Source organism: Oreochromis aureus, linkage group 22, assembly GCF_013358895.1.
Source record: "Oreochromis aureus strain Israel breed Guangdong linkage group 22, ZZ_aureus, whole genome shotgun sequence".
Classification (NCBI taxonomy): Eukaryota; Metazoa; Chordata; class Actinopteri; order Cichliformes; family Cichlidae; genus Oreochromis; species Oreochromis aureus.
Window position 1 is genome coordinate 30,680,671 of NC_052962.1, and position 27,700 is coordinate 30,708,370.

Sequence of the window (27,700 nt, forward strand, 5' to 3'; positions counted from 1 at the left end):
TCAAAATAGAGAAAATATCCAGTGATCGGCAGTTCTCTGGATAAAATACCTTGTTGATTTCAGAGGTGAAAGAAGAATTTGCAGACTGCTTCAAGCTGATAAGAAGGCAACACTAACTCAGAAACAACGAAGACATGCAGAAGAGCATCTCTGAATCCACACCATGTCAATCCTTAAAGCAGATGAGCAGCAGTGGACCACACTGGGTCCCACTCCAATATGCAAACAATTGTTATTTATAGACACATTTTTATATATTTTGAACTTAATTTTTAATTTTATTGAGTGACTGTGTCTTTCTTTTTCTAGATAACTGCACCTCAGCTTCATACAGTTTCATTGCTATAATAAAGATTCTGTTCGCTAAGGACAGAAGACTGAGGCTTCAGGTTACACAGCCTCAGTAAAGGTGAACAGAGGGCGGCTGGAAAATATTGTCTGCTCTCATGACTCGATTTTTTCTGCTACTTTTGGATGGTAGAGCCAGAATTTGGTGCGAAGAACTTAAAAGCATGGCTCCATCCTGGCTTCTGTGGTAATGGTGTGGGGGATATTTTCTTGGCACCCTTTGGTCCCCTTAGTTACAACTAAACATTGTTTATTTGTCAGCCTACCTGAGTATTGTTGGTGACTATGACAATGAATCCCTTTATGACCACAGTGTGCCCATCTTCCAGTTATTCTGTGTTTAAGCTTCTCGTCTTCATCTCATCTTCAGACCTTTTTGGAAATTCTGTTTCGTCCCTTTAAGCATCTTGGAAGTTGGTGAAGGTTTAAAAGAAGGTGGTCTAACATTTAACTGGATTTGTAAAATAACTGGATTTAAGTTCACAACACACAATAATGTGTGGACATAAAAAAGTGACCAGGCCCTTAAGGAGATGAAGTATAAACATTTATTTAGTCAGGAATGCAAATGGTTTAAAAGCAGATTTTCAGCTCATAGTGTCTTTATCAGGGTCAGCGTTTTATACCATGAAGATGGCAGACTAAATAAAGGAGCTCACATATCTTTTCTCTGCACTCTACATTAAAGTGAAGAATGTTATTTTTCCTCTGACTGTTTTTTTTTTAATCCTCAAGAGCACTGTAAAGATTCCTCAAATATGTTGCATGTGAAAGTATGTGGCCTCTGAATGCCTTTTATGTTCGCAGAATGAAACATTTTTCACTTAAGTTGTACAGTTTAAATAACTCAGACTGTGGCGGGGAGCCACTGCCAGTGGGGTCCAGACAACCAGGTGAAAAGTATGAAGTCAAACTAAACTGAACAAATATTTTTTTGGGGGGGGGAAATGTTGTTGATATTCATTAAAGTTTCATTCAAGTTGGATCCTCTTTATTTTTTAATGGTTAATTTCTTTTTAGATTTTGAGGTCAGTAAAAAACATTAAATCGGAGTGTACTGAATTTGTGTTTAATTTGTCTTTTAGAGTGTAATATGTTTAATAAGACTTAAGGAAGAAGCGCTCAGAGTGCTCAGAACCTCCAGCAAGGCAGCTCACTGTCTGGGCTTTTAAGGAAATAATATTTTATTATTTTAATATTAATTTAAAAATTACTTTAAGAAGTTTTTAACGCAGTAAAAAGTGCAGATTTGCTCGGTCGAACCTCATTTGAATATACTAATAGACTAAATTTTGACTATAATTATTTTTTATTTATGTGACTGTAGTACATGCATAGCATCCACTTCATTGTTTAGTAAAAGTTTTTTCAAATGTTTAGTAATAAATATAAAGTGGAAAAGTTTTTGATCACAGGTTTATTCTAGTTTTCCTCAAATAATAACACTTATTCAGGGACATTGTAGATGTACACATTTTTGAATGCACTTAAAAGGTTATAACCCATTACTGTAATGCACATAAAAAAGTCACAATGATATTAACTATACTCAAAAGTATCCTATTTTAAACATCTCTATATTGCATTATTATCACTTTGACCTTCAGATCAATCCATTGACCTTGAAGGAGAGGTCAAAGGTTAAATGAGACATGACATTTTCAATCTTTTATGTTGACAATACAAACCACACTTTGGCTTTTTGCCAGAATTGTCAACCAATGAATCACTAATTTGGTCTTGAAGGCCTCGCTGAATGGAAGCCACATTTTATTGGCTCGCTAACATGACCCCACTCTACAAAGTTTTATTGGAATTCACCCAAAAGTTTTTGAGCAATCATGGTTACAGACAGAATGACCAACAAGAACATAACCTCCTCGGTGGAGGTGATATTTAATTAACAGATTATCTTTTTTTCATAATGCTAAAACTGCAAATGTGTTAGCAAATAGTCGTCTATGAACACTCACTGGACGCTGATGACTGTGGAGGCCTTCTGAGTACAGTGAACTCTTCATTATGTTCAAGAAATCATCATCCTAAGATGATTTGACCATTTTTACATGGTTCATTATCCTAATTGTCAAGTGGCCACTAGAGAAACTGCATCCATTTAGGTTTTGGGCTATTCAGCCGCCGAGCGCTGACATTATAGAAACAAAGTAACAACAAAGACACGGGAGATGACTTTGGTCTAAATTCGCACTTTATTTCTAACACTTACAGGTTTGTTTTGTCCCCGTTTCCCTGGCCCCCAAAACAACAGGCACACAGATAGCGATGAGTTAAGGGACAGTAGAGAACAGTTTCAAACCCAAACGTTTCCAACAGAATCGGGTTATAGAATCAACTCAGACAGAGAGAGCCTCGAGGTCGAAAAACAGCATATCGTAAGCATACTTCAAAACAGGAAAAAAAGAGAACCCCAAAAAACAGATGCTAAAGCTCACAGAGTGCTGCTTGTTTTCGTCTTCTATGTTCACCACCACCACCACCACTACCATCATCATCATCATCATCTTCATCATCAGGCTATATTAAAGAACACTTTTGGAGTTTACATCATAAAATCGAGGGAGTTGCACAATGCGGAGAAACAGAAAATGTGAAAAGATACAGTGGAGCTCTTTGGTTTTCACTATTGAGGTCTTTTCTTTAGCAGTAAAATCTATCTTTGCTGTCCTCTTAACCTTTGGATTTAAGCTGCATTGTAGAAAAAATAGAAAGGAAAATGTTTCTTTTTAAACTTCTCCTTAATAAATCAACAATAACAAGGGGCAAACAATACTGACTGAAGTAATACTCTCATTTACTTTTACTCTGTCTGGTAGCAGGTATTAACATTTGTGTTCTCAAGGCCAAAAATAAACAAAGAGAGAAAGAAAGTCGTCGATTTCACGGTGACTTGAGCAGAGTAGTAAAATTAACATTCACAGCCACATAAAGAAATACAGTAGAAAACTGCCAAGGCCTGAAGTGCTCTTATTATCTGACAGTGTTCTTATATTAACATCAGGCGCTGGATATCCTTTATTTTATCAGTTACAGTCCCTAACAAGAATCCTGAATGCTTATATACACGTGGAATGACTGTGAGCGCGTGTGTTGTGTTTGTCGTGCAGGGTCTCGCTGTGGTCGTTTTAACTTTGGTATCATTCTCTGTCCACCACAGCCGAGTCCGACCGCACAGGCACACATACAGACAGAGCTGCACTGCTGTTGGAGTTAAAAAACATAACATGTAACACAAATGTTAAAAATATAAAGATCTGTTAAGTCCGAAATCCACACAGTTTTTAAGATCCACAGTGGACTTTAAAGACCCCAAGAGATGAGCGGCGTGCTAAAAACAGAAATTCACTTTTTTATTTCGAGTAAAATAAAAAAAAAAAGAAGAAGAAAAAAGAAGTTCGGACGTTTTTCTCCGACAGCAGTGATAAATAGACACACACCCCCCTCCCCTCGCTACAAAACACGCCACGTCTTGACCCAGCGTGGCCGTGCGTTCTGTAGGTTAAAGCCATAAGAACAACTGGTTCGTGAAAATCTTTGTTTTTCCTCCGTCAACCTAACTTGCTAGGGCCGCTTTCACACCCCTCACTCCTGAGTTCAGACAAGACACGTCTTTTTTTTTTAGGTTTATGTTTCGTCATTAAAGCTTGAATGTCTATTTGGTTTTTTTATCTGAGTATCAGAGGTATGAGTTAAAGCCCTCGTCCTGACGCCGGATGGAGGGAATCAGAAAGATTGTTAGAGAGCAGAGGAGGAGGGAATTCACTCGTTGGGACAGAAATGTTGGATTTTACACCACAAAGTCACTCAATGTTTCAAACACTGACGTGTTTGGAGTGTGTGAAGCTGAGCTGGATTTAAAATCTAAAAGTTTACTTTAAGTTTTCTGGAAAAGAGGCTTTCCAGCTTGACCTCTAAGCACCTTCCTAAAGGTTTTAGGGGGTCAGTCAATCAAAAATCTTTAAAATTTGGTCTTAGTAGGTTTCAAAATTGAGGTTAATCCAGGGCTTATTCATTGGCTATGGACTTGTGATAAGACCTTAGCCAGTAAACAAAGCACTTTTAAAGTTAGACCCGCCCCTTTAATGGGGCTTCAAAACACAACTTCAGAACCAGCAGATGATGTCACGGTTGCTATCCATCGTCTTACGTGCCATCATGGTGACTCCCATCTTTTGAATACAGTCTATGTTTGTACTGTATTTAATAACATGATGATAAAAATAATGCTGCTGGAGGAAAGTAAACCAAACGCAGTGACACACACTCCAACGCCTGTCTGATGTCTGGAACAGGAAACAACCGTTTCCCCACAAAGCTAGCCATAAATGTTCCTCCCTCCGTTCCCTACTTTCTCTCCTTCTCAGGTTGCAACAGTCTTAGGTTTGGTTTTGCTTTGAAACATTCGTTCCTCCTTGTTTTGATCTCAAGAACATCCCTCTCTGCAGATACAACCCCTGAAAAGCTGTTACAAAGATCCAGAAAGACTTAAATAGAATTCAATAAATACATAAATAATCAATAAATAAACAAGATGAGAGACAAAGAAGTTCATCAAATACAAACAGACTATTTTCCCCATCCCCGAAAAATCACACACCTCCCTCATACAATAAATACAAATATTTTTTTTCCAACAAGGAGCCCGTGAGAGATAAAAGAGTTTTAAAGCTTTTGGTTCTTAAATCATGTCGTCGTCTTCGGTCATCAGTCGATAATAGTCCCAGCCTTTTAATACATGAGCAACAAATAAGAGCAGGTGAACATATATTATTTCCTTCTACAAAACCTATAAGAACTAATGGATACATTCCCTCTAAAAGTGGATTGGATGTTAACAGCCTTTACCACCTGTCCCCGTGTCCCTCCCCATATCGTCTTTATCACTGGTTGCCTTCAGTGTCTGTGTCCGTTCACGTCAAAGTTCATCCCTGGCTTCAACCTGGTACTTGTTTTCTTTAGTTCTCCAATCACAGCCATTAATCCTCACCAAAATAAGAGTAGGGCGGAGCCAAGGTGTGACTCCCATCTTTTGAATACAGTCTATGTTTGTAAGTCTGGCCACCTCACGCAACAAAAAACTCACAGGATCTGATTTTTACTGGAATAACCAACAATTTAAATCGTCATTTTCTTCCAAGTTTTATCAGTAATTAAGAAAGAATAAATTTAGCAATTGTTGCAGATTTATTGTAGTCTTAGATTTTAATTGTAAGTTTTTAATTCAAAATGACAGTCAGTTAAATAAATAACCAAATTAAAGACAGCAGCACTAACGGTCATAGCCCGGCAATCACTCTGCCACTGCTGTCTTTATCACAGACTTCAGACCTTTAAGCCCAACTGTGTTTTATTTATATGATACTGCTTAGGTGGTCATTGGTTTGCATATAATATTGTGCACTTACAAATCTAATAAAAATAAAAGTAGAAATTAATGTATTGAGTTCTAATCGTAATGAATTTGTTTTTTGTGCAGACATGACTATAAGTCAAACATTTGTATTCTAATATCTTTTGTGAACTTTATACATTTAATACCATACACATTATAATAACATAAAAACCCTGAAACTAAAAAAAAGAAACTAAACATTTTAAAATAAAACCTTGAAATGAGCACACTATTGTTTTCACTTGTGCAACACAATCAGACTCAAACTGTTGTTTGTTTGTTTTTTATTGTGGTGCCGTCAAGGCCTTTAAAACTGAATTTACATCCTGTAAGTACTACAAAAAGAGCCCTAGGTTGATTTAAAATTGGGGTTTAAGTGGCCAGGAGCTGAGTCATCATAGGCATTCCTGCCTTTTTCAACAAGTGTGAGAAACTCTGGAAACTTGCTGTGATTTATGTGATCATAATTGAACCAAAAAATGCTAAATTTGTGCATTTCTTTATGGGGGGATGAAGTTTTTATGAGATGTGATCTGAATCTTTTGCAGGATGTCGATGAGTGTGATTGGAAAACTGCAGAAAGAGATCCAGGTTCAAACTGACCGGAGCTTTGCTCTTAACTGACTGATATTATTTTGTCCACCATGTGTTTTTTGTGTGTTTTATGGTTTGGTTTGTATGTAAGAGAATTATCTTTACCTACACATGCTCACACACACACACACACACACACACACACACACACACACACACACACACACACACACACACACACACACACACACACACACACACACACACACACACACTCACACTCACTCTCGCACACTTCAGCTAATCCACTCATACGACTTGTGCATTGGTTTGGTTGTTCTATTTGGTATGGTTGTATTTCTAAAAAGTTTTGCTTTTGGTTTTCAGTTTTGGCTTTTTCACAACATTCTGAATCAACTTAAAAAAAAAGAAAGAAAGTGAATCCCGGAAGCTACATTTTCACAGTTATCTCCAAACGTAAAAGAAAAACCCGGACCACAACCGAAGAGACAAGAAGATATGAAAACAGGCAACACGTTGCCAAACCAACCCATCACCCCCACCCACCCAGCCCCTCCCTCCCTCCTTACCCACCGCATAATAAGAAGAAAGCAATGAGACGAATCCATACATCGGTAACAGACACACTATGGAAAGCAGGAACAAAAATATATATATTCTCAAAGTCAGTTTGTTGAGGTTAATCCATATTTTATCCATCCAGGAAAAAGAAAGTGAGAACAAAGCCGAGGTGGCCGGCAGAGGGAGGTCGGGAAGGAGGGAGGGAACGATTTCTGTCTGATGATACAAGAACGGCAATCACAGTTAAAGACGAACAGACAGACAGGGCCTTACTCACCCCTTCTCTCCCCCGTCCTCCCCCTCTTTGTTTGTATTTGGTTTCGTTACGCTTCAGTCACTCACACATAACTAGTAGCAGTAGTAGCAGTAGCTTTTGGTTTTGGGTTACTTTTTGGTTTTTTGGTCCGCTGCTTCAAGCGCATCTCCTCCTGCTCCTCTTCCTCCTACTTCTCCATCTCCTCCTCTTCTTCTTCTCCTCCTCGCTTTCCCCCTGCAGCTCTTCATACCTTTGGCTCCTCCGCTTCTCCTCTTTCTCTTCTCCTCCTTGTTTCTTTTGGCCCTTTGATCTGATCTTTGGAGACAAAGGAGAGGGGCGGATGGGAGGGAGGGTTGGAGGGCAGGGGTTTGGGGGCAGTAAGGGGAATGCCGGTGCTTCACCTCTTTCTTTTGTTCTTTTTTTTTTTTGGTTTGGTCTTTCTTATGCTTGTAGTGTACTGTAATATGTGTGTTTGTGTATATGTGTGTGTGTTTTCCCTTTGACACTGCTGAGGTTTTGTCTGGACACTCGTCTCCCGGGCGAATCCAGAGACAACGCTGCCAGAGGCGATGCTTTGGTATCCAAGAGTGACTGTCTGGTGGTAGATGAGCAGTCTGAAAGGTGACGTGATGATGATGATGGTGGTGAGCGTGTATAAAGGGTAACATTAAATTAAAGACAGCAAACAATAAATAATATAAAAATAAATAAACCACACATCTGCCTTGTGTATATCCACTCCGCAGGCAGCATGAATCTTATTCAGTGTATACTTTGGTTTGAACAAAAATTAAAGATAATAATGATGATGATGATAATGATGATGATAGTAACTGATTAAAATCCATCTCTGAGGGAAATCTGAGATACAAATAATCCCCAAAATCAACTGTGGATCTAACAAATTGACATTTAACAGCTAAATAACCCTTAAAATTTTGACCACTTCAGTGGAGTTTCCAACTTTTACCAGAAGGGTGGGTTTTGCTACAAAGAAGACTTTAATGAACACCAGAAAGTTATTTTTGTACTACAGCGAATACAGATTGGCTTCTTACCGGACACTAAAGTAATTATTATCATAGTAAACCCCACCCATCTGCTGCTCCAGGCTCATTAAAACAAACAGTCTGTTAAAATGTAAGGTAGGTTGACCACTGTAAAGCTGTAAAGAGAGAGGTAGGTAGACATCCTGCACGTGGGTTCAACTGTAAAGTATGAAACTGTTTGAGTTGGATAAGAAAGAGCAATGAATACAAAATAATAGAAAAATAGATGTTTTGTAAATCTTCAGCTGAAGATGGAAAACAAAAGAAAAACAGAAATCCTGAGTGAAATGGGAAATGTTTGGCATGACGTAGAATGAAGTACTAAACTGATCCTGGACAGATCAGAAAGTCTTTTTGAACTAAAGCTTTTCGCTCCGTTTGTTGGTTTTTTGTCTTTTTTTGGTTTTCAGTTTTTGGTATTCAGAGATTTTGGTTTACATCTTTGTGTGTTTCTCTTCTAGCATATTTTCTTTCTTGCTTTTTTGTTTGTTTTTTTAAAATTTGGTTGCAACCACACGACCTTCGGGCTTGTTAAACAAGTCTTTTCTTTGCCTCCCATTTTCTTTTTTCCACACACAGTTTCAGTTTTCATCCCTGCCCTCACTGAGTTTTTTTCTCCAGCTGTTAAAAAGCGTGGTGTTCACTTCCCGATGCCAAGCAAAAACACACCTCAGTGCCACCTCTCCAGCTGTAGATCAATATTTGGTTTCGAATTCCCCTCCTTCGTTCTGCAGTTCTCTCTATCCTTTCCATCCTACCTCTCTCTCTGCTTCCTCCCTGCATCCATCTGTGTATATTTTTGGCTTCAAAAGACGTCAGCAGGGAGATACAGAAAGAGAGAGACAGACAAAACCAGAGATGGATCGGACAGAGAGATGGCTTTGGTTCAAAGGCGAGGTTGTAAATTTAGATTTTTAAAGCTCCTTTAATCGTCCTCCTTCTCCTCCTCGTCCTCTAATAGGATACTTTGGCTGTCAGTCGGGGATCAGTCGGCCATGGTCCCTCCCAGCGGTGGTGGCGAGGCTTCGCTGAAGGAACAGAAAGAGGCGGGACTTGAACAAGGAGACGCGGACTCTTCTGGGCACGAAGTTGGGCTCATGAGGTTGCTGGTGCCAGCGGAAGGAGACTGGGAAAAGGAGGGCCTTGGGCCGCACACGCCACCACTGCTGCTGCTGACCAGTCCCATGGCGGTTGTGGATGTTGTTGCCATAGAGCCGGTCACCATGGGGAGGAGAGTGGGTCGGTTGAGGAAGAGAGAAGGGCGGAGAGAGGAGGGGACAGAGGGACCCCCAGGTCCACCGAGAAGCATGTGACCTGCTCCACCTTCAAGGCTGGAAATGGGTAGCTGCCCACCGCTGGCTGCCAGAGCTGCAAGGCATGGAAGAGGGGAAGGAGAAGGTGGACAGAGAAGAACGGAGGACAGGAAGATGAAGACAAAGATGGAAGTCGGAAGATGAAAAAGAGACAGGATTAGGCTCAAGAAATGAGGGTGAGGGGAAGATTAAAAAAATATTGCAAAAAAAAAGTGAATGAAAAAGTCAAAATTGACAAAAAAGGAAAACAAAAGTGTTCAGAACAAAGTTGCAAAGCGACCAGAAGAACAAAAGAAGAAGAGCATAGAGGACAGGGGAATAAATGCAGATGTGATGGCAGTGAAGAGGATGTAGACGTCAGAAAAAGAAAGAAGGGAGTGGAGAGGAAAAAAAAGAGATGGAGAAGGAAAGGAAGGGGAAATTTCCAGGGTGAAATAATGATGGAGAATGGAAATAAACAAAGGGAGAATTAAAAAGAAGTCAGTAAACAGATCAGACACATTAGTTACAGATAAACATTTAAAAATAGGTTGGTGAAAGTGAAGATGATTAAAGAAAGCCTAAATAAATGTGGAAGATTTTCCCACTTAAATCATAACTGGACTGGTTTCACAAGCATAAAACGATGGCTCACTGTATTTTGCATGAATCACTGTAAGTTTTACAGCCCTCTTGCTAACAAAGAAACTACTACTAAGTTCATCTGAAGGGCGTAGTAGTTAATTCGGTGCATCAGAGAAGAGTGACACAGTCACAAAAAATTAGCAGACACACATATATCCTTTCATGATGAAATTTAGATTACTCAGACTGAAGTGGACCCTTTGTATACCCGCAAATGTGGAAAGTATAAAATCCACATAAGATGGTTAAATCATTTAGTTTTTAGTGGAGTAAATGTGGAGAGAATTTGGCATCAAAACATCTCAGGTTGTTTGTCAATGATCGCTCAGAATGTGTTAGACCCCCCTGCGCTAAAGCCAAGACTCTTCATGATGACACTCTTAAAATACACAGAGAATGAATGAACCTTTTCTGTCTCAGCCTATCAAACCCGCGTCTGTTATTGTCTGCAAAAACAGTAGTTTGCAGACTTTTAATAGAAAAACAATCAACAGGTTTATGTTAGATACAGTGTTCTGAAAAATATTTTCCCCCTTTGTGATTTCTTATGTCTGAGATTATCAAATAAATTTTGATATTTGACAAATATAAGCCAAGAAAATACAAAAATGCCTTTGAGGTCCGAAATCCAGAATCGTATTCTTTCTGAGCCGTTTAGATGTTGGCGTGTTTCGGTTCTTAAACCAAGTGTCTTTGAGCTTCTTCAGGATTTTCTGGTAAAGAGCAGAATTCCTGCTTTCATCAGTTACAGCAAATCATCCTGAAGCAACAAAGTAGTCCAACACCATCACACTGCCACCTCCATGTTTGACTATTGATATGGTCTTTTTATGAAATGCTGTTAGTTTTACGCCAGCTGTAACGGGACTCAAACCTACAGAAAGTTCAAGTTTTGTCTCGTCTGTCCACAGAATATTTTCCCAAAGGTACTGTGGACCATCCAAGATGTTTTTTGGTAAGTGCGAGAAGACCCTCTGTGTTCTTTTGGGTCAGCAGTGGTTTGCTCCATGGACGCCATTTTTTCCCAGTCTCTTCCTTATTATTGAATCATGAACTCTGACCTTAACTAAGACTACTGAGGCCTGCAGCTCTATAGATGTTGTTCTGGGTTTTTTGTGACCTGCTGAATGAGTCGTTGATGCGCTCTTGGAGTAACGTTTTACTCTCTGGGACTGTTGTAAGTTTTCTCATATTCATTTTTGAATAATGGCACTCACTGAAGTCGCAAAGCCTTTTGAAATGGCTTTGAAACTCTTTCCAGAGTGATAAACTTTAATGAGTTTGTTTTTCAGATGTTTCTTCAGATCGTGGCATGACGTGTTGCTTTTTAAAATCTTTTGGCCTACATCGCTTTGTCAGACAGGTTCTATTTTAAAGATTTATTGATTCAACCAGGCTGGCAGCGATCAGGTCGGGGTGTGAAACTTAACTCAGCTTTCCAAAAAATGCATGTAAATTACCGCTAGTATACGATTGAATGAAGGGGAGCGATTAATTCCCCCCCCACAGGGTCAGGTAGCTTCGGATAGCTTTGTTTTACCTTAATAATGTATTTCCCTTAATTTCCCATTTACTCAGGTTATCTTTGTCTAATATTGAAAATCAGTTTGATGATCTGAAACATGTAACTGAACAAGTCAAAAACGAAGAAGAAAGGAAATCAGTAATGGTGCAGACATCTGTACTCAAGTAGAAGTACAGATACTAGTGTTGAAAAATACTCAGGACTGCCTCTCATGTGTTACGTTTTAGGCTGATATCGGTTTGATGTCTGAAGGCTCGCAGTGATGTGAAATAATAACTCTCCTCAAATTCCTTAAACCAAACACAACGAGCCCGTTTTGAAAATGTAAGTAAAAAGTACAGATATTTGTTTAAAAACGTAGGGAGTAAAAGTAAAAAGCTGTCAAGTACACATACCTGAAAATTCTACGTAAGTAACTTTGTACTTACGTAGTACGTAGTTGTACTTTGTTACAACTACTACTTTGTTGTTGTAACAAAGTACAACAACAAAGTAGTTGTACTGTTTTACTTCCCACCTCTGTTAGGAGGGTTAATGCTTTTCCACAGCACTGTATTTCATAGCTTTTTATTACTTTTCAATGAGATAAAATCCCAGTACTGTAACAGTAGCCGTCTTTTCTGCGAGGTTACTGCTGCAAGCTTGTCAGGATAAGATGTCAATCTCTCCGAACCCTGCCGTAACACAGTGATACACCTGCCAACGTTTGAATTCCAGTGTAATAATACACACTTTTATCCATTACATGAGAGTAAACATTTACAGCATGTGTGGCCCCAAAGGGAAGCAAACTGAAATCCTTTCGTGTCAACACTTCATTTCATCCCATCCTTTTTTCTTTTTTTTTTTAAAACTCAGGCTCTTCTCTTCTTCAGCCTAAAACTCTATCAGAGCCAACAGTGCCAGAGCTGCAGTTTCCATAACAGACTGTATCCTTCTCATCAGCACATGGCCCGGAGGACGCCGGCTCTGAATGACGCTGAACAGAGCGCGAGAAAAAGGGGAAGGCCTGAATCGGCGCTATAGGGAGATGGAGCACGTGACGGATTCAAAGCTGAGCTTATTTGTGATGCTTAATTGATTTGGCAGCAGATCGTCTCTTTCAAAGAGGAGAATTTTGAGTGAAAACTAGTTATTTAGCCAACAGGCTTTGATATTGAGAGGGTGGGGATTGTGCCTGTTCAACTGTAAGCTGACTTGGCCTCCTAAGCTTTGCCATAAGGGGCTCTTGTCACTTTGTGATAATAGTGGGCTATTGTATGAGAATCAAATTGAATCTTTCACCATACTGAGTGGTTCAGAAAGTTTGAGAAAGGAGGAGTAGTGTGTGCCGGGCTTGCTCTTGGCTACTGTCATACTGAGGCTTTGCAAGGAAATTCATTTTGGGCAGAATGGATGAAGGATGAAATGGGAAGTGGTCTTTAGAAATGGAGACTCATGAAGACTCGCTGGCCCAGAGGGGACAGTCTAACAACACACACTCATGCACTCAGTGACACAAACCTTGCATGGTAGCCAGGGGATTGTTGCCAATGAGGGCCTGGTTCATCCCTGTGCTTACTCCCATCATTGTGTTCCTGAAATGTGGATGGGGAGCAAATTCACACACACATCCAAACATTCATGCATGTGCAGAAACATTTTTCAGGTTAAATAACATCAAGAGAGCATTTGTCTGTGTAGGTTCTCAGTCATCCGCATCATGGTAGTCTGGGCAGCTTGGAAAGAAAGAGCTCTGATGCATTTGTGGCTACGCTTCTGAGATGCAGGGAGATGCTAGCTCCTGCTCCAAACTGTCAAAATTTTGACTATAATTTCATCAAGGGGACGAGAACTAAATCACAGGGAGCCAAATACAGACAGCAGGGTGGGTGGAGAGTGAAACGTGCACCCATATGGCATTGAAAAATCCTGCACTTTCATGTGATGCAGTTCAGGTCTCCAACCCCTCTTTTTTATGCTCTTTTGGGTCGGGACATCTTCCATTCAAAGCTGCTGTTTAAAATGCTTCCAGTGACGATCCTCAACATGAAACATTGGGTTGAATTAATGCAAGCTCATATTTGGACAATTCTGAGTTCAATAGAGAAATTACTGAAGTAGACTGGAACTGCTATAGGAATCTGAAAGCAGCATTGACGGTGAAGGAGGTCCAGAGGTGCACATGGAGAACTTGGAGGGTTTGGTTTAATAATTGACTTTTTTGAAACACAGCCACATGGGTTTTTGAGCTAAGATTGCATCATAAATGCTCAAGAAACATCTGATCACATATGTATGAGGTGATGTCAAGTTAGAGATCATGATCAGGTCAATTTCAAAAGGTCTTTTTTGCAGGTGATGGAATTTCAGAGGGTTTGTTTAAAACTAACCAACTGTAAGAAAACTTCAAAAAGTTTTGCGTTAATTTTATATTCATGCTTTCATTCACTCCAGGAGAGCAAATGAAGAAGAGCTAGCTTTTCTTCCATCTAGGGATCCAACTAATTCCTGGAGTAATACCAAAATAATATCATGTATCAAAAATGGTTCTAGCTGAGTAATATTACACTGAAATTTATTTAATAGGATTACAAGGGACCAGAAACTGGAGGTAATAATGTGATAGTAAACATGAGGAAAAACCAATTAGTAATTAAATTTCTCAAATTGTTATTGACACTCACCCAGCGTTGAGCCCAGAGGTCCCGAGGCTGGGAGGAGCTGGGCTGGCTGTGCTATGAGGAGGCGGAGTCACAGAAGAAGAAATGGCAACTGAGCTGACCGGAGTCATGGGGCAGGACGCTGAAGGTGACGAACTGGTGCCTGAGAGGGAGAGAAGAAGAGTGATACGGATGTCACACAGCAGTGCACAGAAGAATTACAGTGTTATTACTAAATAAACACTTTGGTGACACAGTTCTTCATCAACAGCCAGGGTCCTGAACTATTCAAAGGTCTTCTTCTCACCATTCAACTTCACTTTCTGGTTGGCTAGTACTAGCCTCGACTCAACGGGCCAATAAATTTCCAGCTGTGTTTGTTACCTGTCAGGTCATCTGTCATATCTGTGAAGCCTGGACAGCTCACGGACGAATCATGACTCACGGAGGTAAACAACTCAAGATAAGACCAGCTCTTCTGTGCTGCTGTCAACAAAACATCCCTGTTTTCTGTTTCCAGTCTTAATGATTTTTTTGTCTCAGTGATGATTCTTCCATGTTTCATCAAATCAGCGAAACACTCAACAATACTGAAATATCAACTGTTCCCAAATAATGTCAGGACCAGACCGACCTTTGGGTTCAAAACCATAATTGAGAAGCAGCGCTCTACCCTTTAATAATTTATTGACGAGCGTCTACACAGGCACAAACAGTAATTACAGCTCACCTGTTGTGCTGAGGCTGGTGGTGACCTGGGACAGACCCTGACTCGATATCTGCAGATAGAGGAAAAGAGAAATTAGGAAGTTCTTCCAACCTACTGCGAAACATCAGTTCCTGCACCGAGGGTGGACTGTACCATGTGCGGGCTGTAGCAGGGGGCTTTGTGCGTCACAACGGGCGAGGTCTGGCTGGGCAGTGGAGGGGTGGTGCTGCTGGAGGGGTTGATGCGTTTCTCTTTCTGCCGGCGGTTGCAGAACCAAACGCGAATCACCTCCTTTTCCATGTTGAGCTGCTCCGCCATCAGCAGGATCTCCTCAGAGGTAGGCTTCTGGTTCTGAGGAGGAAGAGAGCAAAGCGATGAGAAAGTACCGAAAACACTCCATCCAGTCAGAAGAAGGCTAATTAATAAAGGGAGGCTATCCAAAATAGGTTTATCATATGCAGGCAAGAGTTTTTTCTTTTTAAAGTCACTGCGTTAGTATAACAATATGCTTGTATTAACCATTTATGGTGTGCTAATCTAAGGCAAGGGGTGTCAAACATAAGGCCCTGGGGCCAGGATTTGTCCTGCAAATCCTTCAATCCGGCCCACCGGATGACTTTGGAAAATTTAAAGTAGAACAGAAATTTTTCTGTTGAAATTTCTGTTGAAATAGCACTTCATTTTTTATATAGAAATCCTCAGGGACTAAATGTGTAGTTAGACTAAACTGTACACTGGCAGAAAGGGCAGTTTCATTGGTCCGGCCCACATAAGATCAAAATGGGCTGGATGTGGCTGAAAATGAAAAATGAGTTTGACATCTCTGATCTACGGTGTGCAGTAGATCTACGGTAGTTTCCATCTGCTGCAGGTTTGTACAAGATGTACAGCTCTAATATGACGGCCTTTGTCCTTGTACTTTTTGTGTTCTGTGCTGGGCGGGTGTTTAGCAAGTTGACGTTTATGCTTTACTGCAAGTGTTTAATTTAAAGAAAGTGTTTTTTCTTCTTATTAAATATAGAGGCTCCTTAGTTCTTTAAAAGACAACATCAAGCTCCAAATTTATAACGTATCCCTAAGAAGTGGTCGCCACATATTGGGCTATAGTTAAATATTTTCTTACTTGCTGCATTTTAAAATCTTTGTTAAGGAAGCACTCCGATCAGCATTAAAGGAGTTATAAAGAAAATTGGTTCAGTTCCAACTTATTTCTATAAAACAAAAGCAGAAACCTGCATTATTTTACATTCAGGTGTAAAAACCATACCCATTAGAAATTCAGGCTTCGTTTTTAAGACAGATTTATTTACAGTATATCTGCTAATAACTTAAACTCCTACCGTGCTGAAGTTGCGCTCTAGGACTACTCGCACATTGGTCTCGATGCTGGTGCGTTTCTTCCTGCGTCGGCCAGGTAGACCCTCGATGCCCAACATGGGGGAGGAGATAGAAGAAGGGCTGGGCAGCATGCTGTCTACTGCCATTGTTTCTGTGACAGAAACAGAGAAATGCAAAGAGAAAGAAGGCATAAATGAGGGAAGTGTTTTTGGTGACATAAAGAATGATCAGAAAGAAATCATTTAATGTCGAATTACATTAAAACCCTTAAAATATGTGAAAAAGTACATTTTAACACTTTATCACTGATGGAAAACTATGGGTAACATTTTTAAAGATTTAAAGTCTTTATTTAAGGCTATTTCCATCAAAATGAAACATCCCGAGCTTATTTTCAAATGAAAGTTATTTTTAAAATATTGCTGACTCTCACATGTTCCAGCAAACAAAGATGAGTGTGCTGAGTGTACACCAGCAACAAAATACTTCTTAGTACCTGCGTCACTCAGCCACTTCTCGAGGAGAGGCTTCAGCTTGCACATGTTCTTAAAGCTCAGGTTGAGAGCTTCAAAGCGGGAGATGGTGGTCTGGCTGAAATCGTTGCCGTACAGTTTTCCCATAGCCACACCAACATCGCCCTGATGGAGATAGAAAATTTGTGTCAAAGTGCAAATACATGCAGACTTCATCATGCAAACATGCCTTCCTTCTTACCTGGGTGAATCCCAGCTTTATGCGGCGCTGCTTGAAGGTGCGGGCAAACTGCTCCAGCTCCTCTAGATCGCTGGGTTCTTCCCCCATGTGACCACCGTGACCCCCGTGACCTCCAGAACTCAAGCCAGAGGCTAAGGAAGAAGCCATGGCGCTGCTGGATGCAGAGGTAACTCCTACAGATGTCACAACACCAACACCGCTGCTCCCAGTGGCAACTAAAGAGCCTCCACTGCTGCTGCTTCCAGCATCGCTGCTCTTCTCTCTCTGTGATGTCAGCAGAAGTGAGACAAAGAGTATATGCATGATTCATTCAAACATTCTTTATGTGCTGGTAAAAAAAGCTCACACACTTTTCCTGAGAAACATGCACATTCATTTTCTGGGAATTAAAAAAAATTGAATGAGGGAGGGCATCGGCTAGAAAACATGCTCAGAAAAATAAAACACGCCCTGGTTGCTATAACGAGACCTTTTACTCTAAAAAGGAGAGAGAGAAAAAAACATTACTTAGAATTTTGAAACAGTGTCTGCGCTTGGATTAGCACCGAGAGAAGTCACATATTGCCTGTCAAAGCTTTGACCCTGCGGGCTGCGGGAGTGTCAGCTAATTGAGACATCATGCACGATATCTGCCGCTACGCAGCTCATTTACATTCACATCTGTTCTGTCTGACACGGCTTCATCACAACTTGATCAAAAATCTGTAACAGCCTTTGGATGTGTGAGGATGCATTCATGCATCATGTTATAGAGGATAAGGGGTGAGGATACAAGGCATCTCATTGGACCAGAAATGGCATATATTTTGAAAAGAACATGCTATGCAAATGCATGATTTATTGAGCGGCTTCCTTGACATTTTTCAGCTGGCAGGACGGTTGCATCACAGATGATCTATTAGTTCTTCATGCAAACTTGTGCTTCGAGCACAATGACATTAAGGTGTGTTTAGCATCCTGCAGGTACTTCTGAGGCAGATAAATCCTGATAACGGTGAATGTCAGTCTGACAGAAACTCTGTGGTACAAAGATTCTCATTTAAATGAAAAAAAACAAAAACATAATGTGTTGTAATTTAGGTCATTTGCATGTTTTGATTCTCTCTCTCTCACTCACATCTACACACACAAAGATCTCCTACCTGTGCTTGGAGTCCCAGGCGAGGTGGTGATGTCAGCAGTCCCCCTGGGCTTTGTTGAGGTAGCTGGATCAGATTTGGTGTCGAGAGCAAACCTGTAAAAAGAAATCAAACCCTTAACAAGCCAAATATGCCAACTTCCCTGCCAAAGTTTGGGTTGATGAGTTCCTGGGTGGATGAACTCATTAAAAGGTGAAAGCAGGATGGATGATTTACTGAAAACTTTGCTGTTATTTGGAAATATGACACATTTCCTAACCGACTTCACCACTTTATTCCCAATGACACAGTGAGGGTTGATTCTCAGATGAATTCCATGTAATTTTTTCCTCACCCTGCTGTGGCTGCTGTGCCTGTGCTGGCTGTGACAGGAGGAACTGGGCAGGAGACTGGAGAGGGTGACCCGGCATTAAAACCAGCTGCTGGAGCTGCAACAGCTGCTGGATGTCCTGCGACGCAACACAAACGCATTTTAATAAAGAGCACTAATAAAGTCGGGTAAAGATGAGTCAGTTTATTCATTTAGACTTATTAATAATTATGGACATAAAAGAGAAGTCAAATCAATGAAACACTCTTTCAAGCTGACGGTACCTGTGCTGTGAGCTGGATTGGCTGCGACAGGGCCAGCTGTGGCGGTGGAGGCGGGGCTTGGACTGTTTGCTCCTGTTTGGTTTGCTGCTGCTGCTGTTGTTGGGATTGCGATTGGTTTTGTTGCTGCTGCTGCTGGTTGGCTTGCTGCTGTGCGGCGGCGTGGGCAGCGTGAGCGGCATGGGCGGCGTTCGACTGCTGAACGGCTGCCGCCAAGAGCTGAGCCTGCGCCTGTTGGAGGAGCAGCTGCTGCTGGGCCGGGAGAAGTGCAGCAAGCTGGGAGAGAGCAACAGTTGGAGGAGGGAGAGGAACGAGGACAGTGATGGGAAATGAGAAGAAGATGTAAGCGTGCACAGTGAGAGGGAAATGGAATTGGAGAAATAAAAAAATAATGCAGGACGGCAAAAGTTGGAGAGAGAACAGAGAGTATCAGCTATCATTCCAGGAACACAGGTGTAGGTGAATCTGTTAGCGGACAGTAAAAGCATGCCAGAGCAAGACAAGCAAAGAAAGGGAACCCACTTAGCTTCAAAGTACATTTAGCTGAAATGCAAAAACACAAAAACACTACAGGTTGTGCAAGTGCTTCTGGTTTGTCAGGGAGGCCTTATTGAAGTTACCTAATGCTAAATCGTTGATTGTGCTCTTTGTTTTTCAGCAGTGCATCACTTTTGGAGTAATGTAAGCAGAGAGCAGCTCAAAAATGTGTGTTTTTATGGAAACACTAGAGAGGGCAGAGCCAGGCGAGGAGTGTGGAAAACAATCATACAAGTTTTATTATTGAAGAGACTACAGGTGAGTGTATGGCACCTAAAGCAGCCCATTTTCTCAAACATAGACATACTGGCATGTCAGATGGGTTCCAGTATGTGTATTTCCATATGATCAGGTCAATCTAGTAAACTCTGAATTGGTAAAACCTAGATGACCTATTTTTCTCCAGATAATTCCCTTATTTATGTATTATTTTAATACTTTTTAAACTTTCTTATCTATCACATGTCAATACTGAGGCTGTTTTGCGTTACAGTTACTACCTTTAACTGCATGTTTTACCCATTTATTTGCTACTTTCTTATCTAAAAGCAGTGGTTTGAAAAAATATAACAAGTCAGATTTCTCTGCTTTTGTTGTTCACTAGCCTTTGCGACTCGGCAGATGTTTTCTTTTCTGATCAAATTCCAACTTCCGATTTTAAACATTTAAAGTAACGTAATCTAATCTTTCATTCACTACTTGGAAAATCCACAAGCACACAAACTGTGTAGTGTGGATCAGAGGTAATGATACATTTACATTTAGATGATGGCTTTGAGACTAAAACCTGCAAGTACACAGATTACAGATTACAACAACACCAGCTGGAAGTGCTGCGTGTTTATGAACGATAAACTGTTCCCATCTATGCGTTGGCCAGCAGCAGTTTTTCCTAATGTAACTTCCTCTGCATATGTGTGTGTTTTCTCTCACCCCTGCTAGCTGACTTCCAGCAAGCATCAACTGTGTGTGGTGGTGTTGAGTCTGTTGCTGTTGCTGAGAGGGCGGTGCCGGAAGTGCAGCGCTGTGTGTTATCTCAGAGCCATCCTCAATCTTTCCCTAAAGAAGAAAACAGAGGCACAAGTTATTTGAAAACCTCACACAGCAGCACACTCATCATGCTTATCTATTGAAGAAAATCTGATTTTTGTGATGATTTCCAGTTGCTTAGAAATGACAAAATTCCGACGGTTCACACAATCCCTCTTTTACAGATTTCGCGGCATCTGCGCGCATCTCCGCATTAGCAAGGCTGGTGAATCAGCTCATTCCTACAAAGTGGATTTGAAATGACACGCGTACCTCAGAAGACAACTCCTCCTTGCTGTCAAACGTTTTGCAAGTGTGTACCTCTGATATCACACGACCACAGAAAAAAAAGTGTTTTGGGACCCGCTCTGACTTGGATTATGTCCCTCAGATTACAAAGATCTGAGGAACATAAACCAGATTATGGTGAAAAGAAAGGTCAGAGATCCTCTCTTAGTTCTTTTTGTGTCTGTGACTCTGAACTCCAGCCTCCCCGTCTGCCTTTCTGCTTACCCCTGAGTCATAGATTGAATCTTTTGTCGGTCATCTGTCCAAAAATCCAGGCCAATTTTCCTCGTATTTATGTTGTCAGAAAAATTCCAAAACCTGCTGACCTCTAGCTACCATTACGTGCTCGTGTCTCGTCACTGTCCATCCATCAGGGTTGGGGTTTTTGTCTGTCACTCACTGCCACCTTGTTCACATCCGTTTCCCTTACTGGCTTGTCTCTGCAGGACTTTTCAACGTTGAAGTGGTAGGTGTGGAAACAGCAGCGTGATTTGCATATTAGATGTTTTTTGTGGGTGTGTGTCATTGTGGTGCCAAAGTCATATAATACATGTGTAAATGCACGTGTAAACATATGTGTTTATACAAAATTACATAATCCCATAAATGCACAAAGCTCCTCCTGTTAAGGCCGTGTTACTTTCAATACACAGAAACAAGCACTGAAAATAAACTGTGCAGCATTTATAACTATTTAGTTGTTATAAGGAAATATTTTCAGTATAGAAGAGTTTTAAACGGTGACTTAATGACCACCCACACACACACACTGCATGCCTGATCAGGCTCACCTTGTTGCCAACTGGTGTGGGAGAGAGGCTGAAGGGGCTTGTTTTCATTGTCTGAGCCTGCAGCAAAATAATAAAAAAAATGCATCGCACATCAAAGAACCGAAGTGTGATGACACATTCAGAAGAAATGACATCCTGTAATCTCTGTCAACAGATTTCCAGCGAACCACTTTCATGGGTGAGGCAGATTAAGTCATTTATTACAATGTAATAAGAATGACAGAAAACAAAACACTGAGACTGGTCAGAATTTTAAGATAAGTTATAACTCTGGCATCAAGAGACACCCCCAACTCAGGATTAAGTAGCCCATTGTGAAGAATGGGTCTTCAGAATAGTTTGACATATATCATAAAATTGTACTCCATCTATAAAAAGTGGATTTATGCTAATAAAAAATGTTTCTTTGGATTTGATCGCAAGACAGTCTTCCCTGAAAATCACTCTCGCCTCTTATGGTGCAGCAATATGGGGACGAAAAGATGGAGTGAGGCCTAAACCAGTTACTGCATCAGGATTGTTTTAGTCCACGTCCCCAAAAAGTTGAGCACAGGCCAAGTGCATCATCAGCGAGTACATGCTCAGTATCTTTAACGAGAAAAGTAAAATACCCACCTGCTCATCGGGGCTGTTTCTGTCAGAGTCTGAAACAAAGAGAGACATTTAAATGACTGATTAACAACAATGTGTGCTCGTGTGTTTGTGTGGTGCACACTTGCATAACATTCACTGGAAAACTTTAGCCTACTGCTTTCCTGTTCAAGCCTGTTTAAAGAGATTAGATAACTGAATCTTCCGCACCGTTACTGAACACGAGTATGTGTGCTGTACCTGAACTGTCCCCTGGATAGTCAGCTCCAGGCTTTTCCTCCCCTGCTTTGGACATCCTGATATCTGCAGGAAACACACACAGATATCCATCAGACAGGTGCATGGAAAACACTTAAACTGGTATGTTGCCTCCACAGCTGACGGTCAATGTGGGGATAACACGGTCCCAGCATGCAGGGGAACGGGAGACATGACACATGCACACATCTGGAGGTTTCTAATGCTCATGTCGACTGGAATTTGGCTATTACGTTTCCATCTGACCTTGCCTCTATTTTTTTCTTATGCTGCTTTTTAATCCATCTTATTTATTTTTTTGCTTTGCTTGAATTTCTTTTTTGATAATAGTTTTAACGCCAGTGTTTTGTCTTCTTTTTAGTTTTGTTGCATTTCTTTAATATTTTCACAACATAAATTATTACTGCTTGCTCGCTATGCTTTTCTGTGCCAGGCCTGTGGAGCGATATATGCATCATTAACTTGATATTACATTTAATTACGAAACATTTCCAAGGAAGGAACTCATGAGGGATTCCTTCAAATGTCTCATGAGTTCAGGCTAATAACCCACAGCTCACAGCCTAAAACGTGTTGTAACTTTTATTTTTATATCCTGGAATTTCAACCTTTCAGTCACATTTAGTGTGAAAAGAAATAATAATAAAGTAAAACCTGCACTTTTACAGTTTTTTATTACATTATGAAAACTTTTTTTAAGCACACAAAACTTGTATTACACGTCCATCTGCTCTCAAACGTCTTTTTCCAGCTGGCCAATTTACAGCAAAAGGATACGAACACTCGGTGCTTCCTGCACAGGAGGTCAGCCGCCTCCTCTGGGTTGGAGTGGCTGAACTTTTGTGCTTTTTGCTATTATGCAGGTCAGAGTAACTGTGAAAGTTCAACTAAATGAAATGCTGCCATGAAGCTTTTGAATTTGAAAGAACAGCGTGCAAACCAGGGTGACTCAGCACCAACAAATATGCGTGAAAATAAGTTGTTGTATGTTTGAAGAAAAAAAGCGTTTGAACACAGAAATAATGAGACTTGTAATTTCATCTTGTTTTGTATCCTGGACACAGGCAAGGCAAAATCTCTGCTAAGCAAAAAAACTTTATGCCCCACCAGCAAAACCGAAGATATCGTGCTCTAATTTAGCTCTTTAAATGTAAACTTTATTGACCCGGGAGGTGGAGGCGGGATTAATAGTCAACGTTTCATGGCAGGTATCATCCTAACTACCTCTGCTGTTCCTTCAGTTCGTGGCCACTTCTGGGACTGCAGCAGTAATTGGTCCAGGAAGAACAACGCCACACGAAGTGCTTACCTGAGCACCAGACATTACTCAGCATCACTGCAGACGCCTTCTTGAAAAAAACACTCTTTCACCCCCTGCACTTAACTTCTGTCTTTCACTTTTTTAATCAATATTCCCTCTTGTGCTCAGGACTTTCATAATAAACGTCTCATCTATGGCATCAGTTTAACTGGAAAGGATGTATGCCGATAATGGCAGTAAGAAGCTGCCATAAGGAGCTCCAACTCTGAGGTTGAAGTGAATCAATGCACTAAATCTGCTTTGTCTTCAGCACAAAGTTCATGCAACTGACAGGAACCACAACAGGGAAAATAATCAAAGTACACCACATAAAAACACAGCTGACATCCGCAACCATATTGTTTCCCCTCCGTGTAATAGACATATCCTAAATACACAACTTCCCTCCTGTCCCTACGGGTTCAGTCTTCAGAAATAACCCCCCTCCCTCGCCCCAGGGATAATTATATGAGCTCCAGATAAATATGTGGATCTTTATGAGGTTGTTTCTTCTAAATGTTAATGTGTAATATCAGGAGACCATCTGTTTAGTTAAAAAAAGGCTAAATATAGATTTAACGGTCAAAATCTAAGATTTTACACTATATCTAGGCTGAATGAAAATTACTTTTTTCAAAAAGGTCAATTTTTGCATCATTACATTAGAGTACACAATCATAAACTGGTCCTAAGCCACAAACAACAGCGCAAGCCTCCCTGTCAAGGGTACAACAGCAGCACCTTTGTGGGTATCAGCCCAGTGACAAGCACTTTTTACCCTAAAGGTCCACATTATTTTCTGAGTGTGTAGGAGAGGAAATGATTGAACACTTTAAAAAACAAAGGAAGGCCTTTTGGGAATTATATCGAAGGGTCACGATCAATTTCAAGGTGTGCTGAAAGATGGTGGAGGGCAAGCGAAAAAAAGGGGGGAGCAGGGGTTACGTGAGAAAATGCTGAAAAAGAGAAGATTAAATATAGACAATATAGACAATAAAAACTCTAATAGCAGATATCTGTTTAACAGTTCTTGGGTTCTAGTTATTTCTTAAGATCTTTGTGAAACTGCAGATTAGAATCAAATTCAACCTGAAAGTCACTTTTTGCCTAAATTCCATTTTAGAAATGATGCAAGAACAAGTCTTCAAAATGTTTATGTTATTATGAACATCTTACCATTATTAAGTAAACAAGCAAACAGCCCTCTGGAAGTGTTTAGTCAGGAGAGATCCTGCAGTTGCATAAAGGGCCCAGTTGGGGGCAGCACTCTCTTAGACATCCTCTGCGGGAGCCTGTCGATGTGTGTGTCAGTGTACCAAGCACAGCACACACACTAATGAGGCGTATAAAAAGTGACTCTTGTATTCATTTGTAGATAATAACTGAGAGGTAGAAAGACGTGTTTTAAAGGGGCAAAGACCTGCTGTCAGTGAGCAGCCGGACCATTCAGAAAACTAAAAGTGCACTTGAATTTATTTATCCCCAAAGATGAAGAAATATTTCACCTTCAATTAACTGAATCAGATGGTTTTTAGTTAAAAATTTCACCTTTAGTAACAAACTCAGAAAAATGTTTTCTTCGTAAGGTTGGCACTTTAAAAATACAAAAAACAAAGCTGGTGTTAAAAAATCCTCTTAATTTATCTGTTTGATTAAATAAGCTCAGCTCAACACTGTTAATTAAACTTACTGTTTTTATATATTTCATATCTGAGAAATTATTTTTGATGCAACATTCGACCTTGGACAGTTTAAAAAGTGTAATATTACTAATACCACCGCTTTCTCTAAAAACACCCATATGTAATGTTATTACTATCGCCATGACGACGCAGACAGCCGAACCTTCAGAATGGCTCTGTGTCAAAATACAATTCACTAAAATGCCACCCCCATTTAATTCAAACACGGAGTTAAATTAATACACTCCACTTCAAACACGCACGTTACCTCTCCGGGCTCCTTCATCCTCTCAGGATATGAAGAAAGGGATCCCATAAAATCATTTTATCAGCCCCCTCCTCATAACGCCTCAACTGGCCCTAACCCCTTTGGTCATGGAGACTTTTAACCCCCCCCATCCCCCAACCCACCATCCATCCATCCCGTTCCTCCTCATGTATGCCAACAAATCAAACGGCCTGAACCCCAAATGTCACAGATGTCCAGTGCACATCAGAGAGCATGTTTTAAACCAAACTGCATTATACAAACGAACACGTCTCTACATCTGCAATCTGCACGTGTATACCCCACCCCACCCTACCCCACCCCTCACCCAGCTCTGGTTTTGAGTGCTTTTCCTTTAACAATGGCAATATTAGCAGATTTAGGAATAAAATTTCATTCCAAGTTATAGTGACCACCACCCCAGCACACTCCTCCACCCTGAGGCAGTTTAACAGCAGTTGCATGGATGTAAGGTAGACACCCCCCCAAATCCCAATCCCTCCTTACTCATCCTATCAGTGCTAATAACAGAGGGGGGGAGGAAGAGGGGCCACTGGGCAGATGATGTATCTGTCTTGTGGGGCTGACATGGACAGCCTGCCCCTGTGTGTGTGTGTGTGAGCGGGAAAGGAGGGGGGGGCACAGGGTCACTGTCAGGGAATTAGAAAAGAAGGACCAAGTGAGAGAGAGGGGAAGAGAGGGTGCAGGATGGCTGGAGGGGTCCTACACTCAGCCTCCCCTCCCTCTGCCTCCCTCCACCTTCTTTTTGCCCACCCACCCCGCCTCGGTCACGCCTGTCAGGGGCCGGTGACAGACGGCGCGTGGGTTCGTGTGTGTGTGTATGTATATGCCGCTGCCGTTTGGCGTGTGGATGTCAAAGGTCAGGCACATGGTCTCGGCCACCTCCCGCCTCGCAGCCAAACACAAACAAGCTGCCTGCCGCCTGCCTTTTCCACCTGTCCCCCGTCACATTCAGTGCCGAACAAACACACCCGCAGCACCAACGAGCAAATCTGCAACTGCTGTAATGATGAAAAATTTAATGTCGGCTACATCGTGACAAATGAAGCCAATGAGGCAGAAGCATGAACGCAGCACGCAGCCAAACACGCACACACGCTTTTAAGTTTTTTTCTTTAAACTTTACTCTGATTTCTGTTGTCTGCAACAAAACCTTAACACACACATAGCGTGTATGAGCAACTTTTAATTATAAAGATGCAGCAGCTCTTTATAAAAAGTTGTGCTTAAAATAATAAGAAAAATCAGACATTTAGAGCTTTGTTTCTTAAACTGAAAGGTTTCTTGGCATTGCCATAAGTCCAAATAAAGTATATCTGACACATTCAAGAGAAACAAATGGTTATAGATGGTAAGTCTAGAGGACTACCTAACATATATTTCTTGATTACACTGATTAACTTCCACTCTTCTGCTTTTGTTCATCTGCCTTTCCAACATTTAGAAAAGGCTCCGTTCATGTTCTGAGAAGCTGGAATCGTAATAATGGTCATGTTTGTTTGCAAAACCATAAAAGTACAAATTCATGTCTCCTTTAAAAGTTTTACTTTGCACTTCTTTTCTTTTGCTCCTTCTTAAAAATACACTGTCTTTAACTCAAAGTAGGAACATCTGCCATCACAGCACAGTCTACTGTGCTGCCTATACATGACTACATTTCTCGCAAACACACAGCTTTATGTCTCATTTTAATGACTATCACACAGCTGAAGACAAACACAACCCAAAGAACGGAGCTCAGAGGATGAGCACACAGATGTTTGCATTTTATGAGAATGCATTTTGCTTTATATTAGCTGTGAAGCTGCTGCAGAGATGCTGTGGACTGTAACAGCAAAGTTAGGGAACTGAATACTGAAGCAGAGAAATGAGACGGTCAAATAACTGCACAGAGGATATTTTACTTCTTTTATGGTTTACATTTATTTTGTGTGGTTGATCAGGCCCCAGACATGTTTTCCAGTCAGGAAAATATCACAAAAATCCAAATTTCTGATTAGTTTTAACTTGGAATAATTGATTCACACTCTTCAAGTTCTTCTGAGAATAAAATACAAGAATTCAGGTTTAATGTGAAGCTAAAATAAAACTAAATTCACAACATACTTAGTCTTAAAATATCAATAAGGGCATTTTTCAGCCAGTCCTACAGCAAACAAAC

General features: G+C 40.8%; 1 protein-coding gene across 1 annotated transcript in view; it reads right to left on the reverse strand.

Moving 5' to 3' along the window:
* Positions 1–6,891: 6,891 nt before the first annotated feature.
* The window catches only part of LOC116331939 (POU domain, class 2, transcription factor 2), a 75,160-nt gene continuing 54,351 nt past the window's right edge, over positions 6,892–27,700 (reverse strand). Inside the window, exons 2-16 of the mRNA XM_039605395.1 lie at positions 22,251–22,313; positions 22,035–22,063; positions 21,420–21,476; positions 20,245–20,370; positions 18,778–19,050; positions 18,518–18,632; positions 18,187–18,278; positions 17,045–17,308; positions 16,827–16,968; positions 16,333–16,481; positions 15,146–15,343; positions 15,014–15,062; positions 14,308–14,446; positions 13,145–13,218; positions 6,892–9,547 (exon numbers count right to left, since the gene is read on the reverse strand). Of these exons, the coding sequence (XP_039461329.1) occupies positions 9,165–9,547; positions 13,145–13,218; positions 14,308–14,446; positions 15,014–15,062; positions 15,146–15,343; positions 16,333–16,481; positions 16,827–16,968; positions 17,045–17,308; positions 18,187–18,278; positions 18,518–18,632; positions 18,778–19,050; positions 20,245–20,370; positions 21,420–21,476; positions 22,035–22,063; positions 22,251–22,313 (2,153 nt within the window). The 3' untranslated portion in view covers positions 6,892–9,164. The remainder of the gene's footprint in view (positions 9,548–13,144; positions 13,219–14,307; positions 14,447–15,013; positions 15,063–15,145; positions 15,344–16,332; positions 16,482–16,826; positions 16,969–17,044; positions 17,309–18,186; positions 18,279–18,517; positions 18,633–18,777; positions 19,051–20,244; positions 20,371–21,419; positions 21,477–22,034; positions 22,064–22,250; positions 22,314–27,700) is intronic.